This window comes from Narcine bancroftii, chromosome 3, assembly GCF_036971445.1.
Source record: "Narcine bancroftii isolate sNarBan1 chromosome 3, sNarBan1.hap1, whole genome shotgun sequence".
Classification (NCBI taxonomy): Eukaryota; Metazoa; Chordata; class Chondrichthyes; order Torpediniformes; family Narcinidae; genus Narcine; species Narcine bancroftii.
The window spans coordinates 296,988,348-297,010,824 of NC_091471.1; the positions used below are offsets into that span (position 1 = coordinate 296,988,348).

Below are 22,477 nucleotides of genomic sequence, written 5' to 3' on the forward strand. Positions count from 1 at the left end.
ACTTTCTCTGCTGCTCTTGTTTTTCTGTTGATCGGACCTTTTGGGGAAAATGGCTGCTTTCACTTTTGACTGGTTTGAGTTCAAGCGAGCATATTAGCTGTACTGCACTGGACGATCCCAGTGAGAAAAAATGCTCCACGGGCCAGTATCTCATTGATGCTGCACTTTTGTAGGTGGATGGGAGCGGTGGAATTTGTGTTTAACCAGCAAGTTGCCTTCCTTTACCTCTCTCATCCTCAGATTCTTAGTTCATTTTGGTTCTTGTCCACACATTTGTAATCCAGAGATCATGAACAAATGAGCCAAGTTTTCTGATATTCCGGAGATTCTAGTTTTAGTCAATATCAACCTGTAGGCAGTGGCCTGTGTACAGACGGCATCCATTGAGAGAAATGGTGAGTTAACAGTGGATAGACTGGTACTTGTGGGCACAGCCTCAGAATCAAAGGATGTCCCTGCAGAACAGTGATGAGAAGTGTCTTCAGCCAGAGGGTAGTGAATCTGTGTAATTTGTTGCCACAGGTGGCTGTGGAGTGTATTTAAAGCTAAGTTCTTGATTAATGAGGGTTTCAAAGGTAATGGGGAGAAGGCAGGGGAATGGGGTCGAAAGGAAGAACACAGCCATGATTGAAATGGTGGAGCAGACTCGAACGGCTGAATGGCGTTGCACTGCTCCTACCTCCTATGATCAAAGTTTATGATCCAAACCCTTCGATTAGGATGGAGTTGACCCATTTCGTGACCTAAAATGCTCACTGACCATTTCTTCCCACGGATGGTGCCTGGCTCCCCGAGGCTCCCTCCAGCTTCTCTTGGTTCATTCAGCATCTGCAGTTCTTGTGTGTCTCTGGCTTACCAAATGTAGGTTCGCCCATTTCAGTGATGAGGGCGTGGGGCCAGGATAACAATGCACATTGTTTAAAAGATCAGTTAAAGTCAACAGTATTTTGTGAGCCCATCTTTGAATGTCCGCAAGCTTTTGTGGAAAATGTGTTTAATTTCTCTGTCGATAATTTTAAAAAAAATCTCATACCCTAAAATAGAATAAATCATTCTAAGCTTCTACTGTTCTCAAATGGGTTTTTTAATAATGTCATTGATCTTCCCAGCTTCATTGCCGTTTCTCCCGGTGGACGTCTGAAACTTAATGCAGCAAATTCCAAATAACTGCATTTGAAAACCTTGCATGGTAATCAAAAAAAAACTTTTAATTAAAAAAAATAGAACCTGGGGAAGGAAACAGAACTACACAATTTCTTTATCAATGACAGGTGGATATTTATGGCATAAAGTTTCCATTTGTGCGGCAGAAGTGCTGAATCTGTACCTAGCCTGTCCATCTGTACGTGTGATGGATCTTATGAACGGGAGACAGCTTTTGTTCATCGAGTTGAAATGGTCAAAGTGAATTGTAAATGGGAGGAAGTAAAAAGTGCCTTGATTCTTCAATTTTACAGCGAAACAATGACTTTGAGATGGTGGCGTTCTGGCTTTCGAACACTTACCGCCTTCTTGTCTGCTTGAGGCAGTACAGTGGAGATGAAGTGAGTATTCTACGTTGATTTAGAGAAGTCCACCAATGTTGGAAAGATGAAGCAGGTGGTCCATGGTCGAATGCAAGATTTTAAAGGTCTCTTCATTCTGCAGTGATAATACTGACCTGCATTTCATCATCAATTTGCATTATTATCTCCAAACACATACTTAAAATTTTCATAGCATTTTCACAGGTGCCAACTGTATAGTTTGGCTCCCCGTACATTCAGTCACGGTTGACTAGGGCTGTGGATCAGTGGGTAGGTTACAGAACAGTGTTGACCAAGGTCACTTGTTGCATTCTCTGCAATTTTATGAAAAACCCAAGCCTTGAATAAATTTCCTGCAGACGCTTGGATTTAAAGGCTATGATATGACAGCGTAACTTTTATTACATTGTAAAACATCGCAAGTTTGTACTATGGCCCCGGTCCTCCACACAGATGGGTGAGGTGTGCAGATTACCAGGGCGTAGCGTTCATAAATCACCAGTTTGATGTGATGATGTTCTTGCGGCTTGAAACTCGAAGTGTTGTATTTGTGATGTGACTTTTTTTTTGAAGGCAAGTACCGATTTGGCAACCAGTGTGGACCTAAAATAAGTGACTTTATTTGTGGAAATGTGTCCCTTGAGTGCCAGTATATATTTCAAAACTTTATTTTCATTCATCTTCTACCTTGTGTACCTGTTCCAGTCTTAACCTTTCACTTTGTAAAATTACCCCCAGAGACCACTATACGTAACCCCATTTAAAAAAAAATTGTCATCAACTCCTCCCAGGTTCTCTCACTCTCCCAGTCACAAGGGACAATTTACAGAGGCTACTCGAAAACCCCCTCCCACAAATCGTTGGGACGTGGGGGAGAGCCACATCGTGACGATGAACATACAAACTCCATACAGACAGCACCAGAGGTCAGGATTGAACTTGGGACGCTTAGGAGAATGAGAGGAGATCTCATAGAGACTTTTAGTATTTTGAAAGGTTTAGATAGGGTGGATGCGGGTAAGATGCTTCCCTTGGTGGGTGAATCGAGGACAAGGGGTCATAGTCTGAAAATTAGAGGCTATCCATATAAAACAGAGATTAGAAAGAACATCTTTTGCCAGAGTGTCATGGATCTGTGGAACTCATTGCCGCGTACAGCAGTGGAAGCCAGATCACTGGGGGTATTTAAACAAGAAATAGACAAATATCTCATTAGTGAGGGCATCAAGGGATGTGGGGAAGAGGCCGGAAATTGGAACTAGTGTAGAGTAGCTTAGTGTAGATTTACAGAACAGACTTGATGGGCCGAGTGGCCTGCCTCTGTTCCTTTGTCTTGTGATCTTGTGAATAAGTCAGAAGCAGAAAATCTCAGAAAGTCTCACCACGAGGGATTTTCTTTGCTGATTTTGTCACTATGGAAAAATAGGACAAAAGGGGAGTTGGAGGCAGGTCCTCTCAAACCCTTCAAAGACATGGGCGAGCACTTGAAAATTAGAGGCCACAGGTCAAGAGCCAGTAAAATGGGCTTGGTCTACTTGGTCAGCATGGATGTGATGGGCTGAAGTGCCTGCTTCCCTACTGGATGTCTCCATGAAGAATAATGTAGTTGCTCCTTTTGTTAGCTTCAGAACTTGGTAGGATGCACACTTTCACTCGAATAGCAGTCAAACACGGAAAGGGAGAAGTTAACTAAAATTTACCAGTACCTTGGTTGTTAAATTTATTTTTGTTTGCTTTGTCTTGTAACCAGAATTCTGTTGAAATGAGCACGCCTGAACAACGAAAGCATGCCTTGAGGAATCTTGATCTTTCTCAATATTGTCTGATTTTATCTGACCTCGCGATTCAACTCTATCACCAACTGATCAAAGCAGCAGAAGGGAAATTGCAGCAAATGATTGGCAAGTGATTCTGTAAAAAGTGCAATGAATGCACTCCTATCTGGTTAGAAATAATGTCATCTGTCAGATTTGGACATCCAACTCATCGCTATTTTGGGGTTTGGTACTAAAAGTTGCCCTAAAGAGCAATGAAACTCTAATTGAAAGTTAAGGGAAGAGTTGTGAAATCAGAAACAATCCAGGGACATTGGCTGCAAAGGAGGAGAAATGAAACCAGAAGTGTGATGTTGATTTCTGGTGTTTGTGAGGGAGCGGGAAGGAGTTAATTTTTTTTATTTGAAAATGGTTAAATACATACAGAAAAATGGAGGATTAAAAAAAAATCCACTCCAAGGTAATGCAATCCTAGATTTTGTAGTTGTGTAAACTAAGACATAATTAGCTGTGAAATCGAGAGAAGCATGAGGATTAATGAGAAATCCCCATATTATCTGTGATTAGGAACCCCTCGCCTGCATGGGTTTTTGTTTCCTCATGAGTGGAATCAGGCAATTAATCCAAATGTAATGATGGGACTTGTAAACCACATTGAAAATTTTGCTTTATTGCACAAGGTGAGAGATTTTTTTTTAATTATAGGATTTGAGTTTTTTTGTCATATGCGCAAGTATAATGTAGAGATCCACAGCATTCTTACCTGTTGCAGCCACCCGTATGCATGATGCTCACCGACACACAGTGAGGTAATAAATATAAAAGAAATATGTATAGGTATCATGTATTTATCTCATTGGTGAAACTTGAGGGTGCATGGTGACCTCTTATGTCTTGATTTCATTTGATGTAAATGTTTTTTTTAATGTGATTAGATGTACTTACCCTTCCAGGTGAGATATAATCTTTACTTTTTGAATCACGGTATGAATCAAAAACTACAAAATGTATGTAATCCAAAGGATAATCTGCTCAGATGCTTGTTTTGGTTAGTTTTTTTTAAAATATAGCTTAGATTAGGTGGGGGTTTTTAAATATTTTTTTTGATGTCTATATTTTCACTCAGAGCAGTGGAGGGGGAACAGAGTTTATACTGTTTGAAGTTTTATCTTGAGATTATATCTATACATACATATAAATATATATGTGACATTGTATTTTCAGTTTAGTTTCCTTTTCTTCCCTACTGTATTTATTTTAAAAACCTATTAAAAAATCAAAAAGAAAGAATTATGTATAAATATTAAATTGCAATTAATTTCAAATGAAAGTGGTTTCAGTGGTTGGTAGTCTTGGGGTAGTTGGGGTTAGGGGAGTGCAGGGAAGAACTTGATAGCTATTTGATGGAGAAGGGAGGGAAGTGTTCCTGAAGCTGGAGATTGTGGACTTCAGGCTTGTGGACCTTGGGAGCAGAGAGAAGATATTGTGAACAGGGTGATCCTTCCTTATGCTGGCTGGGTGGCTTGAGCCCACACCTCATGTAGATTTGTGTATTAAACTATAATTACTGCTGAACAAGCTCAATGCCTTTTTTTAAAAAAAAAACTCCAAATTTGTGCATGTGAATTACATTTTTCAGATGTGGCAATTAGAATTTAATGGATTTTTAAAATTCATGTTCATGAGACTTTTCCAACATTATTTAATCATGAAACATGTTTAAAAGTAGCTAAAGATTTGAATGGCATCAGCTTGATACGATGATCACACAGAGGTTTCCTTAGACTGACACCTGATATAGGGAAAGGGGACATCACTGCTTCGTAACAGTAAGCTTTTACTGCTCTGCTTCTAGCCTGTAAATTGGAAATACAATCTCAGTTTGAAATTTTCACAAACTTGATCAGGTAGGAGTTGGCTGTAGATACTGAATAGGTGTGCGATACTTGATTGTAGTTTTGAGCACTCCGTTGTATCAACCATCAGTCAAGTTCTGTTGTGACATTTCAGTAGCATGGTGCCTGTAAAATGGTGATTTTAAACATGACATTCTTTCCCCCATGTATTTTGATCTGCGCCTGCAGTGCCTGGGATGCTTGAAAATAATGTCATTAAGAGCAAGTCCGCAAGACCTGCAGCATATAGAAAGAAGATGGAAGCTTTGCCTGCAGACATCACCTCGTACACTTTGAAGTCTATTCTCCAGCAATTAAGCTCCTTCCACTGCATACTTTCCAAGCACGGCCTGCACCCTGAAATCCTGAAGCAGGTTTTCCGGCAGATTTACTACATCATTGCAGCAGTCACACTGAACAACCTGCTTCTGAGGAGGGATGTGTGCTCCTTTCATAATGCTGTCCAAATCAGGTATTGGCTTCCCTGATAACAGTAGCAAACTTGTCAACTCATCAGTTTCAAATGTTGCAGGAGGAGTTGAGCAACAAAGTGTGGGCGGGCGAGCGGTGATCTGCTTAGTTCTGTTTTGATTTTTAAGCCGAGTCGAGTCTAGACATTGTCTCATTTGGAACAGAGGGCAAATTGCTTTCCTTTAGCTCACGGCTGCTATTTTGAGTAATTATATAACTGTCAATAATGATGTCAAGTTGATGTATGGCTAATGCTGCTTTTCTTGGCTGGTTGTGTTTTTGATGAGTTGGAGGATTAAACTATTTTATGATGTACTTTTTTTTTGAATCCTAGTTAAGTGAGGTTGGATCTTTAGTGATCTTAAGGTCACTCATAGGTATGGATTTGTTTCTGCTGCTGTGGACTAAGGATTGTTTAAGATAAAACCAGATGTTCATTTGAAATGAGTGTCAATTAGTTGCAAAGGATAACTACTATTGTAGAAAAATGAAAGTCTACAGACACCATGATTGAAGTAAAGGCACAATCCTCAAGAAACTTAGCAGGTTGAACAGTGCGCTTTTTATAGCAAAGATACATGTGGTGGAACAGAGCCCTAGTTTCCTCCCTCATACCTGTCTTGGACAGGATCCAGCACCATGTAGATGCATGCCTTGGTTTTCTGATTAATGAATTGTAGTGCAATTAGTGACCACTCGCAGACACGAAGCAAGCAGTCAAAGGCTTTATTAATCAGAAAACTCAGGCATGTCTCTACATGCTACTGGCTCACGTCCAAGGCAGGGCTCTCAGCTTTTATTATGGGGAGGGGCTACAGGTACAGAAGGCAGGCCAGCCTGCCCAGCCCAGTGATGACATGCCTGCAGTACTATATTCCACCACAATACATAACCAACATTTCAGGCTTGAGCCCTTCATCAAGGTATGAGCAAAATGTAGGCAGGTGCCTGAGCAAAATGGTGGGGAGTGGGAGGAGCACAAGCCCACCATAGTAGATGGATAAGGGAGATAACTGCCATCATAAACTGGTTTAGTTTGTGGTGTCTTGTGCAATTTTGACCATGTGCTTGTGACCTTAGCTTGGGAGATGCTTGAATCCTTCACGTCACATTAGTCTAATTGCTGAAATGTTTGTTCATTGTTTTCATCTCCTTTCTGATTCAGGAACCATGTCAGCCAACTCATTGAGTGGTTACAGGGCAGAAACCTGCAGCATTGTGGGGCGGTTGAGGTACTGGAGCCACTGATACAAGCTACACAGCTCTTGCAGTTGAATAAAGTGACTGATGCAGATGCTGATGTGATCTGTTCAATGTGCACGATGCTGACACAGCCACAGGTACATCGAGATGTGCGTCTGCACGCCGAGAGCTTTGCAAATAGCTCTCAAATGTTGGTTGATTCAATTGTATTATCTCAAGATATGGGAAAGTGTCTAACATCATAATCTTGGGAAACGATATTTGCTGTTGGATCTACAGCTGTTCAGGAAGAATGTATGATCTAGAGAGAAATTCTAAGGTGAGGTCTAATGTAAACTTGAGGAACAACACACACATTCCTCCTTGACAGCATTAAACCCAACAGCATGACCATCAATTTTTTTTTCTCTAATTTTAGGCACCCCCACCCCGTCTGGTTCCATTGTTCCCATCTCCATATATTCCTTGACTTCCCCTCCTCCCCCCCCCCAACTTTTCTTTACCCTCACTTCCAAGTGGTCTTCCCCTCTCCACCTTCTGTCCTATTATCAACTCTCCCCCACCCTGTCTCTCATATATACACATGCATGTTTTCACCTTTTTTATCTTGGTCTTGATAAAGGGTCCAGACGCAAAACATTCACCGACCATTTCTATCGATGGATGCCGTCTGGCCTGCTGAGTTCCTCCAGCAGTTCTTTGAGATCTTGGTTCAGATTTCAATTGCTGTGATATTACAACTATAGAACAAATAAAGCAGTGAGAGTCATGGAGGGGTTGGGGGTTTAGATTGAAGACTAATTTGTGCTGGAATTCTAAAGAAGCCCTTAAATGTAAACCATCTCACTGGTTCAGCGCTGTTGAGTTGAAGGACCCAGTTGTGCTTGGAGGTAGGAAATTCTAAATCCAGAGAATTTTTATTTCTTCTAGGAATCGCAGGCTGAGCTAGAATGTAATTGCTGAACTTGAAAAGCTGGTAGTGAGCTACTGCCTTGTATCGAGAATGGCCTGTGTCGTGAAATGATCAAACCAGATAAATTGGATTTAGATTGTTCAAATTTATATGTGTAGGTGTAATTTGAATCTTGTTGAGTGTAGCATGGGTTGGCTGTGTGATTTGCAGCTTTGTTTCTACAGTGGGATGGTTCCTGTGCCCGGGGAACAGCTACATTGCCATGAATCATGTCACCTACAAGAATGGTTAGATTTGACCCTGGTTGACTGTAGGGCCAATTTTGTTCATTGGTATTGATGTTTTTATGGCGAGGAAGTATTGTTGACTTTAAGAACAGCCACAAAGAAAAACTTGCCACTTTCAGCTTTCAAATGAAACCTTTTGGATAAAATAACCATTCCTCTATCTGTGATGACTTGAATTAGTGGAACAGTCTGCTCCTCAATGCCGGGAAATGTGTGCTCAGCACTGGTTCCCCACTTGAATCTCAGCGTTCTCTTTTGGAACCTCGAGTACGTCTCCATCTGTCGAAGGAGAATAGCCAAGAATGAGTTAAAATGGCAAACTACTCAATTCCGAGCACTGACAAAAGTGACCTCCCCCTTAAATGTTTAGCCTTTTGTAGAAGAAGGATCCATATGTCCATATTCCACTTGCCTACATTGCCAAAGTAGAGGACAGTTATGTACACATCTGCACCTGAAAAGATTGGAATCCCGCATCGAACTGTGGTTATCAGCCATCTTGTTTGTCATTAAAACGGGTGTCATTTGGAAGTGGTGAGGTGGCCAACAAGTTGTGGTCAAGGTTACTGCACTCAGACCTGTGGAGGAATTTGCATCCTTCCTCGTGCAAAATATTCTCTATGCATTTAATGTTTCCACTTTACTCTTTTTCTTATCCTTATTGTATCCCTTTCCAACAGATTGTGAAAATTTTGACCATTTACACACCTATTCATGAATTTGAGGAGCGTGTGACTGTATCTTTTGTAAAGAACATTCAGGTTGGCTTTTAAAATCTATCCTGTTGAATAAATAATTATTTTCCTTAGTTTATATAATTAGCAGTATTTAGAAAGTGTACTTGGATGAGAGGTTTAGACTAACGGTTTTGTTCATGATCTCATAAATCCATACTATTTGAATGGGCAAAAGACTGACGTTGAGGAGAGTGGTTGTTTTTGGGATGGGAGGTTAAAAAAATTTTTTGGAGATTGATGTTTGTCAATTTTATTCTCCTGCTGCTTGGTACTTGAAAAGCTGGTACTTCACATGGAAAAAAAAAATTTTTTTCTAGCAAATGTTGATTTCTCCATGAGAAGCCTTTTTAAGTTTGCAATCTACCTGTGGTTAGAGTTAATTTTCAATTTTATTGTCGTGTATGACACTGCAGACGAAAACAAATTTTGTGTAATACTGGAAGTGTGTGCTCAGCACACAGAGCCTGAAGCGGCTCTTGCAGTCAGAGAAAGAGAAGCAAAGGAGCGTCCCCTCAGAGTCACCGAGTGTCCGTGGATTCACCTCCAGCGCTCCCGCTGCCATACAGAGTCCAGTCCAAACCACCTGCAGCCTGAGCTCCAGATCTGAACCTTCGACACGATCAGGACCTCTTTAGCGCTCTCGGTATCCTCTCGCATCCCAGTTCTGATACCTGGTACCCCTTCAGCCAACATGAACCAGTCTCCAGCAGTCTGCAACCTGTTGCGAATCCCTCGTCCGCAGTCACGCACAGCCTGCATGGGTTCATTGCCTCGAGCCGCCAACAGCCGGCTTCCTGTGTGTTCTTCAGCTTCAGAGCCCCTCACTGGTTTGTCGCTGCAGTCAGCTCCCTATGGGTTATCTCCTCTGCTTCTCCTCAAATGGGGAGTGGTCTCCTTGTTTTCTGGTGCCCAGACCCAATATTCTGCTTCCCCGGAGTCTGTAACCCCTCCTCCCCCCGTGGCTGCTGCCGATCGTAGGCACCACCATCTTGGGCCACACCCCGTGGTTGCAGTGGTTTTAAATAAAATCACCATTAGCTCCATTTACAGTCAGACTGAGCGGTTGGACTCCACGGGAGTGATTATTTTGGGCCATTGGAATTTTGTGGAACAACAGTATTGTAACTTGCCTGTTTCAAGTTAACGAAAATCATTGGGGTAGTTATTAGCTTGTTTAATGACCTTTTTGAGATTTGACTTTCTTGGACTGGTGATGGGGAAGCATCCATGAAGCAAGAGGTTTGTGAATAGGGGAAAATTGAGGAGACAAGACAGCAACTGCTGGAAGAACTTGGTTGGTCAGGCAGCATCTAAAGGGTAGTCATTGTCTTGGGTCAAGATGTGGGGACCATCCATTGCCTCCACAGATGCTGCCAAAACTCGTGTCCTCCAGCAACTGTTGTTATTAATGAAAAGTTGTGGGATACTTGCACATGAATGTATTGGGCTTGATGACGAAGATGTACTTCTAGTGGAAAGGTCATCCTTTTGTGTCTGTTGATTTTTATTTTCCCTTGTAAAATGGAGCAAAACGCTCTTGTCAGGAAATTCCAGTCAGTTGGATTGTTTGTTTTTGCTCCAATGGAACTGAATATTGTCCTGAGCTAAGCCAGATTGAAACTTGCAAAAACTATTACTTAATGTTTTGCCTTCCACAGAATCGATTAGCGGGCAGAAGTCCAAGTCGGCAGTTGCTGATGGATTTGAAGTACGTGTTCGCTGTGAATTTTCCTATTATCCCTTCTCCTGTGAATCTGCAGGAGATTCAAATTCCTGAAGTGTTGCAGCTGGACTTTCTGAGGAGATTCTGACCATATATTAGGATGAAGGGTTGGGACAACCTGCAGCATATCTACAACTGGAAATGTTTATGAAAATTGCATGTTTTTGCACAAGTTGAGGTTATTTAAAAAGTGTTTCCAGAACATATAATATAATTAATTCCTCTATTGTCAAGCTAATTTAAGTAAATTTGATTGATTAATTTTGTCAGTGCTGGAAATCTCAGATGAAAATCAGTGGTGAAACTCTTAGCAGGTCTCTCTCTGTCTCTACCCACCCCCCCCCCCCCCCCAATAGATTCTGCCTGAGCTGATATCCAGCATCTGTTCTGAATTAAATTAACATTGTTCTGCAATTTGATTTTGGTGAATCTAAACATGTTTGCACCATCAATGGGCATCTTGTAGATGCGTTCAGAAATAATATCTTCAATAAAGCAGACTAATTATTTTGCCTTTATGAACATCTGGTCTTTTGCTTAAAGTTGCACTTTTTAAATATGCTCTGAAAATTCAAGATGTAATTTTCTTGAAGGTCTCTTTCTGAAGCTGAACGCTGGTAATGTAAAAGTGGTTCCAAAACCATCAAAGCAATTTGGGGTGAAATCAGATCATTGCACTTGTAATTAGTTTGTGAATCCTTGTGGGCAGCCCTCCCCTTTGATTTTTAGTTTTACTGTGGACGTTATTCTTCCCACATTTTTTGCTGCTCAGCAACAACTCATCGTGACGGCAGGGACTCGGGAGGTTGCAGGCCCTGGAATCTAGTGCAAAAAGAAATCCGCTGGAGAAACTCAGCGGATTGAGCAGCATCCGTGGGCGATCGTGTTTTGTTCTAAATTCAGATCCTGCCTTGGCTGCGTAGCTGGTGACAACACATAAAGCAACACATTGATTTAGTGACACATAAATCATTAAACTTACATTTTTGTAAAATACTTTTTAATACAGAACAATCTAGGACAATTATTTCTGCTTTAACACAGGAAAGGTAGGTTATACCAGTATTCACTGAATTACGGATCATAACAAGCCCATGGTCCATGTCCACCATGACATTTATCCATGCTAATTCCATTTGCATGCATCCCTCAATTTCTTTCCCATCCATTTAACCTGTCCAAATGCCTTCTAAACATTGTAATAATATCTGCCTTGTAATATTTCCTCTGGCCCCTCAGATCTTTTCAAATTTCTCCTACCTCAACTTAAATCTATACACTTGTCTGAGACTTCCCTGACCTGAGGGGAGAAATTCTGTCTTTTCTGCCCATTCTCCTCATTAATTTTGTAAACTTCTCAAGTTTACCCCTTACCTTCGATGTTCTTGTGAGAATGAATCCAGCATGTCCAATCTCTCCTACAGTCCTCCATTCCAGGCAATATCCTGGCAAATCTCTTCTGTTCTTTGCTATTGTTACCAGATTCTTCCCGTGGTATGACTATCAGAATTCTGCACAAGTTGTCTCAATGTGTTGGACAATTGCAGTGACATTCCCAGCTTTTGTACTCCATGCCTCCACCTGTGAGGCAAGTTTACCTTTTTCACCTCAAATTCATCTATGAAGCCACTTTCTGGGAGCTGTAGAAAGGACTCACCATCCACCAACACTCATGACAGGATTGCATTCCATCTGCCACTGCTCTGCTCAACTTTCCACCCAATTTATGTCCCATTGTACCTTTAAAACAATCTTGTCTGCCTACAATTTTAACTCTTTCCCATCAACAAACTTAGTTTCCCTTCTGCATCCTCGTCCATGTCATTTTAATATAAGCAACGATGGTCCAGTACCAATTCCTGTGGTTCATTGTTTGTAACAGATTTCCCAGTCAGGGGAAACACCCATCATCCACCACCCTCTGCCTCCTGTCACCTAGCTAATTTTGGATCCAGTTCTTGTGCCGCAGTGTTGTGGAGCAGCTGACTTACTGGGTGAGTCCTTGTCAAAAGCTTTACTGAAGTCTATTGCAGACAACATCCACTGCTCTGCCTTTGTCCATCTCCTTGGTTTGCTCCCTTTTAAAAAAAAAATTCAGCCAGATTTGTGAGATGTGATTTCCCTCCCCCCTCTAACCCCCCCTCCCCACCGCCCCACCCCTGCACAAAAGGGTGCTGATTCCTACTCAGCCAGACTTTCCGAGTGAACAGAAATCATCAGAGAGTAATCCTGCATGGAAAAAGGCCCTTCAGCCCACTTTCCCACGCTTATCAAACTATCCCACCCATACGAAGTCCACCTTCCTACATTTGGCCAATATCCCTCTAAATCCATCCTGTCCATGTATCCGACAAATCTTCCTTTAATTTTGCATTAGTCCCTGCCTCAACAAAAAAAAGAATCTTCACCAACAATTTTCCCACTCCTGATGCAACACCCTGACTTGTGGACCATCTGTATATTTCGGCATCACTAACTTGGTGGTCACTGAATGAAGTCTGTTTCCATCCTCCACACACACTATTGATTGAATGACATAAAATTGAGGAAGACCGATACTGGCCTTTGACAAATCTGCTATGAAATTTTGGGTTTTTAATTGGAGTCCTTCACAGTAAATTAAATTTAAAGTAATAATATAAACACATCTCTCTACTGTCCAATGTTGTTTGCCAAATGCTTGAATATTAGGTTGACAGTTAAAATGCTATTTTTGCTGTGTTTCAGAGCACTGGCCTAGAAATTAGACCGGCACTGTGTTGCAAAGTCAATGTGACAAGTATTGAATCCACCAGGTCTTCCATTTTGGGTACAGTAATGCACACGTGAAACCTTTTCAATATCAGTTGCAAAAGTCAAGCACAACTTGTGCTGTTGTAGGGTTGTACTTTATTAAATGAGCACTTTGTTAACCGTGGGAAGCTTCATAAAGGTGGTTCAAAATTCACCAGAGACCGTTCACACACAATTTTAAAGTTTAGTTTGTGCTTAAATTCCCTCGTGCTTCTTATTTTGTAGAATTTGCCTTCTGGTCCCTCTGAGCACGAGGAGGTGCTCTCTTTCAGCTTGTGAATGCCCCACCCATGCTAATTTTTGTAACAAGAGAGGAAACTTGAATGTATAACTGCGGGGAAGAAATGCAAGTATCTGGTTAGTGGTGAGTGGGGAAAGTGTTAGCAATAGCTTTTTATTGTTGACCGGGACACCTTGCAACATGCACAGCTGATGTTCCTTCCCTGATTTTGTTTCTTCTCGCAGGTGTCTCATAGTTCCATCTTTCCTCACTTCCATTTTGATATTTTACACCTTCACGGAATTTCTATCTGAAAACAGGTCAGCAGGTCTCACAGTGACCACAGGAGGTAAAGATGTATAACTGTTTTGGGCTTGTTGCTTCCATCTCCCTATTTAAGGGCTGGAAGTTAATTAGGTTGTTGGGGAGAAGTGGTAGCAGCTGTGATAAATTCAAAGCGCCCTCCTCATGGAAATCGTGCTAATATTGAACCAAGTTGGTTTGCTGCCAATTTTATGATCTTTGCAAGTGACTTGATTTGGAGCTGGTGCCACATGTTCATCGGCTGTTACCCATTCTTTCCCTATCCAGGCTATTTAAGAGGAACAAAATAATCCTTGTACATGTTGGCAATGGTGTTGTGAACTGCTGAGACATTCTCCTGACATGAAAGAGCAGCAGGTACACTGGGCATCATTCCCAAAATGGCAAATGCGCATTTGAAGAGACTGGTAGAGCCGGTTTTGCTCTGCTCTACTATGACTAATCCAAAGTCATGACTAAATACTGCAGAACTACCTGAGTAAACAAGCATCACCGTTTTTAAACCATGTAATGCAGTAGTGCAAGGTTAACTAACGACTTGTGCTGAGAAAATATCATTTTGTCCTGCATTAAAATATCTTTGTCCTGATTGGTTGATATTAAATGCTAGTATCAATGGCAGATTACTCCAAGAAATTGAAACAAGATGGTATTGAAATAAATTGGGTTAAATGTTTATTCTAAGAGGATGCCAAAGTTGCTTGGATGTATGGCACAAGTTTGAATATTTTTAAAATACAAATTATATGTATATTAAAAAGAATCTGCAACATGTGAAGACTTGTTTGGAATAAAATCTTAAACATGAATGTATTAATAGTGCAAATCATGCCACACAATTGGTCTCTGAACTTCAGTCATGTATTACAATGGAATTACCTTTTGTAATGTGCTATATATAGTATTTGGAAACTATTTTCAGCTGAGTGTGTTGAAAACATATCAAAAACACCATTTTGATAAATAATTGAAAAAATTGTTTCATGCTATTTTCCTACAAGTCTTCAATAAAATAATTATTCAGCCATAAAGTGCCATATCCTTCACTGAATTTTATTACCATGCACCCCCTCAAAGAAACACGATCCTTGAATTGAACCTAGCACATAAGATAGCAAAACAAGTGTCACCCATTGTGAACATGAAACCACAGTTGGCACTGCAATGTGGCTTTAAACCAAAAGCAACGTTTATTGAGATCCCACTAGGATTAGACAAACATTTTTAAAATGCATATGAATATAGAAGAAATTTTTTTTATGATCAGCCATAAGATGAAGTTGGATAATTAAGTTTATGAAGAGGATGAAAATTCTGCTTGCATAAAATAACATAATTTTGCATGAGCTACTCATGTTTGATTCTTTCCCCCCCCCACCACCCCGACTTACCAAGGATTGGAGCAAAGGTCAGTTTGCCTGTACACTGACTAGGAATTGCCTGTTCATTGCTAAAGCTAAGATGGCCTTACGTAAGTAATCGATGTCTCTGTTTCTTGATCAAGAAAAGGCAAGAGTGATTGTTTAGAAATGGGTACTTTTTTTTTTGAAAAATGGTGATATCATTCTGAAAACTCCAAGCTGATCAAGTCTCCAGGTCATTTTTTAAATATTGCAGATAATGTACACTTGTACAATGTATCTGCTGGAGGAGTTCAGTGCGTCGAGCAGCACCAGTGGGAGAAAATGAATGGTTGATATCTCAGGTCCAAATCCAAGATGTTGTCCGTTCTTTTCCTCCCACAGATATGTTTGGTCCTGATTCCAGTTTCTTGTGTCTCTCTGGCTAATTTTAGCTCCTGTGCTTTCCTTTAATATTGCTTCCAACATTAAGTAAATGTGTAAATGTATATCTCAATTGATTTTTATCTGTTGTTATTGATTTATTAATAACAAGTTTTAGCTTTTCTCCATAAGTTTATGCATATAGAAATTGGGGTTTAGTTTGGAGATTTGTCAGGCATTTTAATCTTAAAGGCTTTCAATGTTGTCTTGCCATTCTAGTCATTGAAGAATACTGGCTTCGATTTACCCGAGGACATTTAAAATGACATTTTCCGAGGTAATATAGTGGGAAATTTATACTTGAGCCTATGTCGGGACTCAACAGGGAGCTTAGCTGACTGTTAAAGCAATTGTTGAAAGGATTTTCTACTCACAATTGAAAGGCTGGAAAAACTCAGGAGGCCAAACAGTATACTTTATATAGAAAAGATGAAGATACATAACTAAAGTTTCAGGCTTGAGCGCTTCTTCAAGATGTGAACAAAATGTAGGCAGGCGCTCAAGGTTCATCTTCTGATGAAGGGTTCAAGTTATGTAATCTTTATCTTTGCTACATTAAGTACACTATTTGACCTGCTGAGGTTCTCCAGCATTGAGTTTTTACTGCAACCATGGTGTCTGCAGAATTTAGTGTTTCACTATTCCTCGGCTGGGGAGGGTTACTGCTTAAGAAATATTTTTTTAAATTTAACTAAAAGCTATTCACTGCATAAACCCTAATAATGTAGATTGTGATAAAATTCAGCTTCTGATTCATCAGAGCTGCATTCTCCTTAAATGCACCGAGTTCAGTGAAAAATGTATGTCCTACTGTGCAACATCTTAAGTATGGGGTACATTAGGGTAAACATCCAATAGTGTAGAGCAGCAGCTGAGATTTGACGCCAAATTATTGGTGTTTGCCCTGGACTTTTGAGTGGAGTCGAAGTGTTTCATTATTCCACATGTGCCTGGTAAACAGTGGGAAAAGGAAGCTTGTTGGGTCTTTGTTTGACATGCTCTGACCTATGCTTGTGACCAAATTGGGTCCTATCCTCGGGAGAAGGCAAGATGGGGGACCGACTGTGCTATAATGTTCTATAGCACAGTATATGCCCTCAGCTTTGTTATGACAAAGCCATCAACATTTTTCATCAAATATTTCTGTTCAGGAACATTCAAAATCAAATATTTTTCCATTTAAAGTCCATTTAAATATTACTGCAAACAATTAAGAAATAGAACTTGCTTTTATAATTAGGTATAAACCTCCATTGTAAAGATCTAATCTGGTAAAGGATCCCAGAGTAGATTCCACAAAAGCTCTGCTTTTTCAGCACTGACTAGGACTGCCCTAGTGATAAGGTGTTGGATTGGGCAAAAGGTTTCTTAAGCAATAGGTAGATGGCTACATGGAGTAGGCACCGCTGAGACAGGGTGAGTGACTGAAGTGTCAGTCATGGAGCACTTTGTGGCCAGTGATCATGACGGAAAAGGGTGGGTCTGGTCCACAGGAACTTGCAGAGGTAGAGTGGGAGAGAGGTTTGTAATAAAGGGGTGACTGCCAACTGGAAAAGGTGAGATGGGGAGAATTCAGGGCCAGTATGTTCCTGTTAGAGTTAAGGGTACAAAATTGGCTTGCACAGAGAAGGTTCATATTCTGCATGGAGGCCATGACCAGTGGTGTTCCACAGGGATCTGTTCTGGGATCCCGCCTCTGATTTCTAAAACAAAAATTGGATGAGAGGCAATGATGGATTAGTATCTTTGTGAAGGACATGAAGGTTGGTGGATAGTCTGAGAGTTAGAGGTTACAGAGGGTCATTGATAGGAAGCAAAGCTGGCTGAGAAGTGGCAGATGGAGTTTAACCCAGAAAAGTGTGAAGGTTTTTTTTCAGTGGGTCAAATTTGAAGGCAGAATACAATGTTGATGGAAGGTCTCTGAGGACACTCAAAGCTGCTGCACAGATTGATAGTGTTGTTAAGATGATGTATTGGCCTTCATTAACTGTGGTATAGAGTTCAAGCCATGAGGTATTGTGGCAGCAATGGAAGACCTTAGTTAGACCCCACTTGGAATATTATGTTCAGTTCTGGTCACCTCACTGCAGGAAGGGTGTGGATGTGATAGAAAGAGATTACAAGAATGTTGCCTGGATTGGAGAGCATGCCTTATGAGGATAGGTCAAGTGAACTTTGCTTTTCTCCTGGGAGCGACCTGATAGAGGTTTGAAAGATAACGAGAGGCATTTTGTCAGGAATGAATACACGAGAGAATTCAGGAGGGCTTGATGGATTTTGGCAGATAAGGCAAAGGAGAATCTACAGGTAAATAAGGATAACTAAGATGAGAATTGTTCCCCTTAAAGATCACCAAGGTTGTCTATGTAGCCATGGGAACTGGGGGAGGTGGTGGATGAATATTTCTTGTCTCTATTTATTGTGGGGGTCAGTTACTTAATGGACTCTGCATCCACTTGAGTGTTTACTTGAAGATGTAATTTGTCGTGCAAGGAGAAAACACTCGGGGGGGAATAAAAACACCAATTGTTTATGTGACAGCATTTGATTACAAATTACAATCTACAAGGTTGTTATTTTTCTTCCAACTGCGTGTGGGGTGCCAGATATTTCAAATGTAAATAGATTTTTGCAATATTGGTATCACCATCTCTTATTAATGATGTGTACTCCAATTGTTTCCTCTTGCCTTTTGTTCACCTTCTGAGCCATGCACTGGCCTATTTTTAAAAAAAAACCTCAACGCAAGGGAGCAATCTACAACTTGTGTCCCCTAGCTTGTATCTGCCAGCAAAGAGGAAATGAATTGTCAAAGGTTGGAGTAAATGGAGAGCAGTGGGCTTAATGGAATAAAATGAATAAAGAACAGTAAAACATGATAGTTGAGTTTATGTAAAATAGTTTTGAGCAGATATTACAATACCCTTATGGTGCTTATTACAGTAACATCTCAGGGAGACATCTAAATGGTTATTCCCACTGCTGATTTATGAATGGATATCTAAAAGCTAACCCAAGGCTATCATCTTTCCACTCATCGATTGATTACACCAGGAAGTTGGTTTATAGATTTTTTTTGCATCGCAGTCAATTACATGCAAAAATTTGTCTAATCCTACGTGGTTAGTAAAATACTGAGCCTGTTTGTGAATACAGCTCAGATGGACAATCTATTCAGGAAATATCGTGGAATGTTAGAAATCTGTTACCAGTGAATATAAAGACACTTCGGCAGTTTGGTGTTGAGGAGAAAGGTTAAACGAGGCTTTTCACAAGAGGTATACAAGTTCTTTCAGCTGCAGGTCTCTCCACAAGGACAGGATCACAGTGCTCAGTGGAGTCATGCGGCATTTATTTACACAAGTTACATTAACCGTAAGAGAAAAGTTGATCCAGTTGTTACTCCATGGGAAAACTCCAGTTTCTAAGTGGCTGCCTTTTCATCATCACAAAGTAAAATTAATTGTCTACACTTACAAACTAAAGGATCAACCACAGAGACATGCACATACCAAAACATAAATCTGGCCTCCTGATTTATTGATTTATTTTTTGCTTACTTAATTGAGGCATGTGGCTTCATTTAGATGAGAAAACTGAAGCTCCAAAGAGCTCAAGATAAAAGTTTAAATTCTGATCTACATTTTCATATTGGCCATCTTTCTCAACTGCCCTCTTCAGTTGACCGGATGTCAGATTTCAATTTCACAAATTCCTTTGCCACCTCATCATTGTTTCTTTGTGAAAGTATCCTGAGAACAGTTAATCCCGTCTCATCCATGTGAATCCTGCGGCCAAGAGGTAACCAGCAGGCACAACTTCCTTTCTGGATGATGTCTCGCAGTTGCATCACTGCAATACCCACACTTCGATCTTCTCGGGCAAAACAGTAATCTTTTACACAGATCTGGATTTCATAGCATTCTGGGCCATCCTCAGCGCTCAATGTGCTGCAGAAGAAAAAAAATCGGAATGATTTAAAAGAGTGCATTTATCTTGATATTCCCCAATTTATTGCATGAATAAGATGCTGTGCATTGACCTGAACTTTTGTCTGTAAATAATAGAGTCCAGTTGCAATGCAAGGATAACTAGATTCACTATCCACTGCTTGGTAATGGATGAAACCCAACTGGGCCTGCATTTGTTGAAATAAAGATTCGACAATGTCTTTTAAATTTTAAAGATTACTATTTACCTGGAATTGGACTGCAATATCAATTGATAATTGCAGTGGGAAGCAACTCAGAAGACTAAATCTAATGGAATCAAGACTTTAAAAAAAAAAGCCCAGAAATGATTTCCGAAGTGATTGGAGAAGGTTAGCTTGTTGTTTGAAGAGAAAACAGATCTATTGGAAGAAGACCACTTGTTGGGTAAACCCCAATTATTGAACCAAATGTAAATAGAGAAGAGTAAAGCACAAAAGTCTGCAGTGAATGAAATAAAAAAAAAATGCTGGAGAAACTCAGTAGGTCAAACTGTGTACTTTATGTCTGCAGATGGCATAAGCAACATTTCAGGCCCTCAAGGTGTGAGGAAAATGTTCCTTATGCATCTGCTACATAAAGTACACTGTCTGACCTACTGAGTTTCTCCAGCATTGTTAAGTGATTTGCACATCATTTTTCATCCACCTTTCTGTACTTTCAACCCGTTATCAATGACTGACTCGTAAGGAGATTATTCCCCTTGCAAATCATTTAATCAATGAGAAAATTGGAACATTCCCACTATGTCTCGTCTTGATTGATTGAGACTGCAGTTGAAGAGTATTTGGGAAAACTTATCCTACTGAATCACTACAACAGAAACTTAAATAATAAACTGTCAAATGTGCCAGTAACCAACAAGTGAATTAAAAAAAAAAATAATTTGCTCAGAGCAAATTGAAAGATACATACAATTGAAAGGTTTCATTGAACTTTGGAGCCCAACTGTTGTTTTTGGATTTGGTGGCAAACCTTCTCTTCTTATCGCTAAGGTGAGGGCCAATCATGTTAACTTCCACAAATGGACGGAAGATGCCAGTTGTTTGCCACTTCAGATCATTAACAGCCACAACTGCAGATGAGCAAAGGAGGTTATGAGACCCAAGTATAGATTTAAATACAGTTTTTTCCACACTGGGCATTTCAGTTGATTTAAATTCAGTTATTTCAATCTAGAGGTCACAACACCAGATTTTATCACAAGCAATCCACACTGACATTTGCCTAGATTACTTCATTTTAAAATAACATGATGTTATTGAGGCTGTGGCTTCTCAAATTAGCTTTCAACATTGTTTACTCAAAAACAACTCAACTTTTCTGAAGAGAAGCTGGAGATACTCAGTACGTCAAGCAACATCCATGACAGCCGGTCAACGTTTAAAGACCCTTTTGATGTTTTATCTCCGCTTGATGCTGTGATATAGGGCAGTAAGATTTGAAAAGGGATGGCTTGTGTTGAGTAGCATTTTTGAAATGTGGCTTGACGAATTTCTAACCTACAATTTTACCATATTGATAGCTCTAGTTTCGTCTTTCAGCCTTGCCCAGGATTTGAAAAAATGCTCTTACTGTATCTACTCTACGTCTGGGAGATCGCTTCGTTGAGCACCCTTGCTGTGTCTACATCAGTGACAGGGATCTCTCAGTGGCCAACCATTTCAATTCTGTGTCCCACTCCCATGTCTATCGGTGGCCTTATGCACGGTCAAAGCAAGACCACCTGTAAATTGGAGGAGCAGCACTGGATTTTCTGTCTGGGCACTCTCCAAATGGATGGCATTAACATTGACTTTTCCAGTTTATACTAGCCTACTCCCTCCCTTCCCATTCCTCCAGCTCTCTACCCCTTCCCTCTCGATTCACAGAGCCATCTTGTTTGCTGGTGAGCTCTACCTATTACTTCCTGTTTGTGGGACTGCACTCCTCCCCCTCACCATTTTGTTCAGGCACCTTCCTATATTTGATCATACCCAATGAAGGGTAAAATGTTGGCTTTGTATCCTTATCATTGCTACACAAAATATACTGACCAGCGGAGTTTCTCCAGCTTTTACATTCAGCAACTGGTTTGTTGCACATTCCAGTGACCAAGGGCTTGTCCCATTAAAGAGACCATTAAGCCAAGGTACACTTGAGATTACAAGCATGTGAGATCATTTTACTGAGACGTACAAGAGAGCTGATTATGTAAGTGCTGAGAAGCAGTTTTTTTCGTTAGAAGTGTTTAATACTTTGGAGCATGGGTTTAGGGTAATTGGTCAGTTTTAAGAGGAGAACAAATTTACTTTCTGCACTGTTCATTGTAATTCTGTCATTCCATTCAGTAGAGTCAGGGCTAAGACCATAAGACAAGGAGCAGAAATAGGCAATTCAGCCCATCTAGTCCATTCTATCATGTGCAGATCCATTCTGCCTTCTCCCTGTAACTTTTGATACCCTGACTATTTAGATACTTATTAATCTCTGCCTTAAATATACCCAACATCTTGGCTGCCATGGACAGCTTTGGAAGCTAATTCCAGAGGTTCCCCACTCTCTGGCTAAAGTAATTCCTCTACATCTGTCTTAAATGGACACCTTTCAATCTTGAAGTTGTGCTCTCTTGTCCTGGAGTCTCCCAGCATGGGAGCCACATCTAGACTGTCTTGGCCTTTCAATATTTGAAATGCTTGTGAGGTACCCACTCATTCTTCTGAACTCCAAGGAGTGCAATCCAAGAGCTGTCAAACATTCCTCGATTCCTATTTCCTTCATTCTTGTAATCTTCTTTGAACCCTCTCCAATGCCAGCACATCCTTTCTTAAATAAAGAGCCCAAAACGACCCTATACT

At 40.5% G+C, this 22,477-nt stretch overlaps 2 protein-coding genes and 1 long non-coding RNA gene across 7 annotated transcripts in view; 2 read left to right on the top strand and 1 right to left on the bottom strand.

Annotated features, from left to right (window-relative positions):
• LOC138758957 (unconventional myosin-Vb-like) overlaps positions 1–11,022 on the top strand; it is a 160,428-nt gene extending 149,406 nt beyond the window's left edge. Inside the window, exons 32-37 of the mRNA XM_069928633.1 lie at positions 1,458–1,544; positions 3,277–3,427; positions 5,386–5,668; positions 6,833–7,007; positions 8,751–8,831; positions 10,466–11,022. Coding sequence (XP_069784734.1) covers positions 1,458–1,544; positions 3,277–3,427; positions 5,386–5,668; positions 6,833–7,007; positions 8,751–8,831; positions 10,466–10,618 — 930 coding nt within the window. The 3' untranslated portion in view covers positions 10,619–11,022. The remainder of the gene's footprint in view (positions 1–1,457; positions 1,545–3,276; positions 3,428–5,385; positions 5,669–6,832; positions 7,008–8,750; positions 8,832–10,465) is intronic.
• A 2,758-nt stretch (positions 11,023–13,780) lies between these two features.
• On the top strand, positions 13,781–15,903 carry LOC138758959 (uncharacterized). The gene is made up of 3 exons (XR_011354548.1): positions 13,781–13,892; positions 15,263–15,338; positions 15,871–15,903. It is a non-coding gene; the product is annotated as an uncharacterized lncRNA (long non-coding RNA).
• Positions 15,904–18,938: 3,035 nt separating this feature from the next.
• Positions 18,939–22,477, bottom strand: part of LOC138758958 (protein unc-13 homolog A) — a 290,629-nt gene continuing 287,090 nt past the window's right edge. For all 5 annotated transcript variants that reach the window (XM_069928638.1, XM_069928637.1, XM_069928635.1 and 2 more), the window contains 2 exons: positions 20,556–20,715; positions 18,939–19,601 (listed from right to left, as the gene is read on the bottom strand). In XM_069928638.1, coding sequence (XP_069784739.1) covers positions 19,316–19,601; positions 20,556–20,715 — 446 coding nt within the window. In that variant the 3' untranslated portion in view covers positions 18,939–19,315. The remainder of the gene's footprint in view (positions 19,602–20,555; positions 20,716–22,477) is intronic.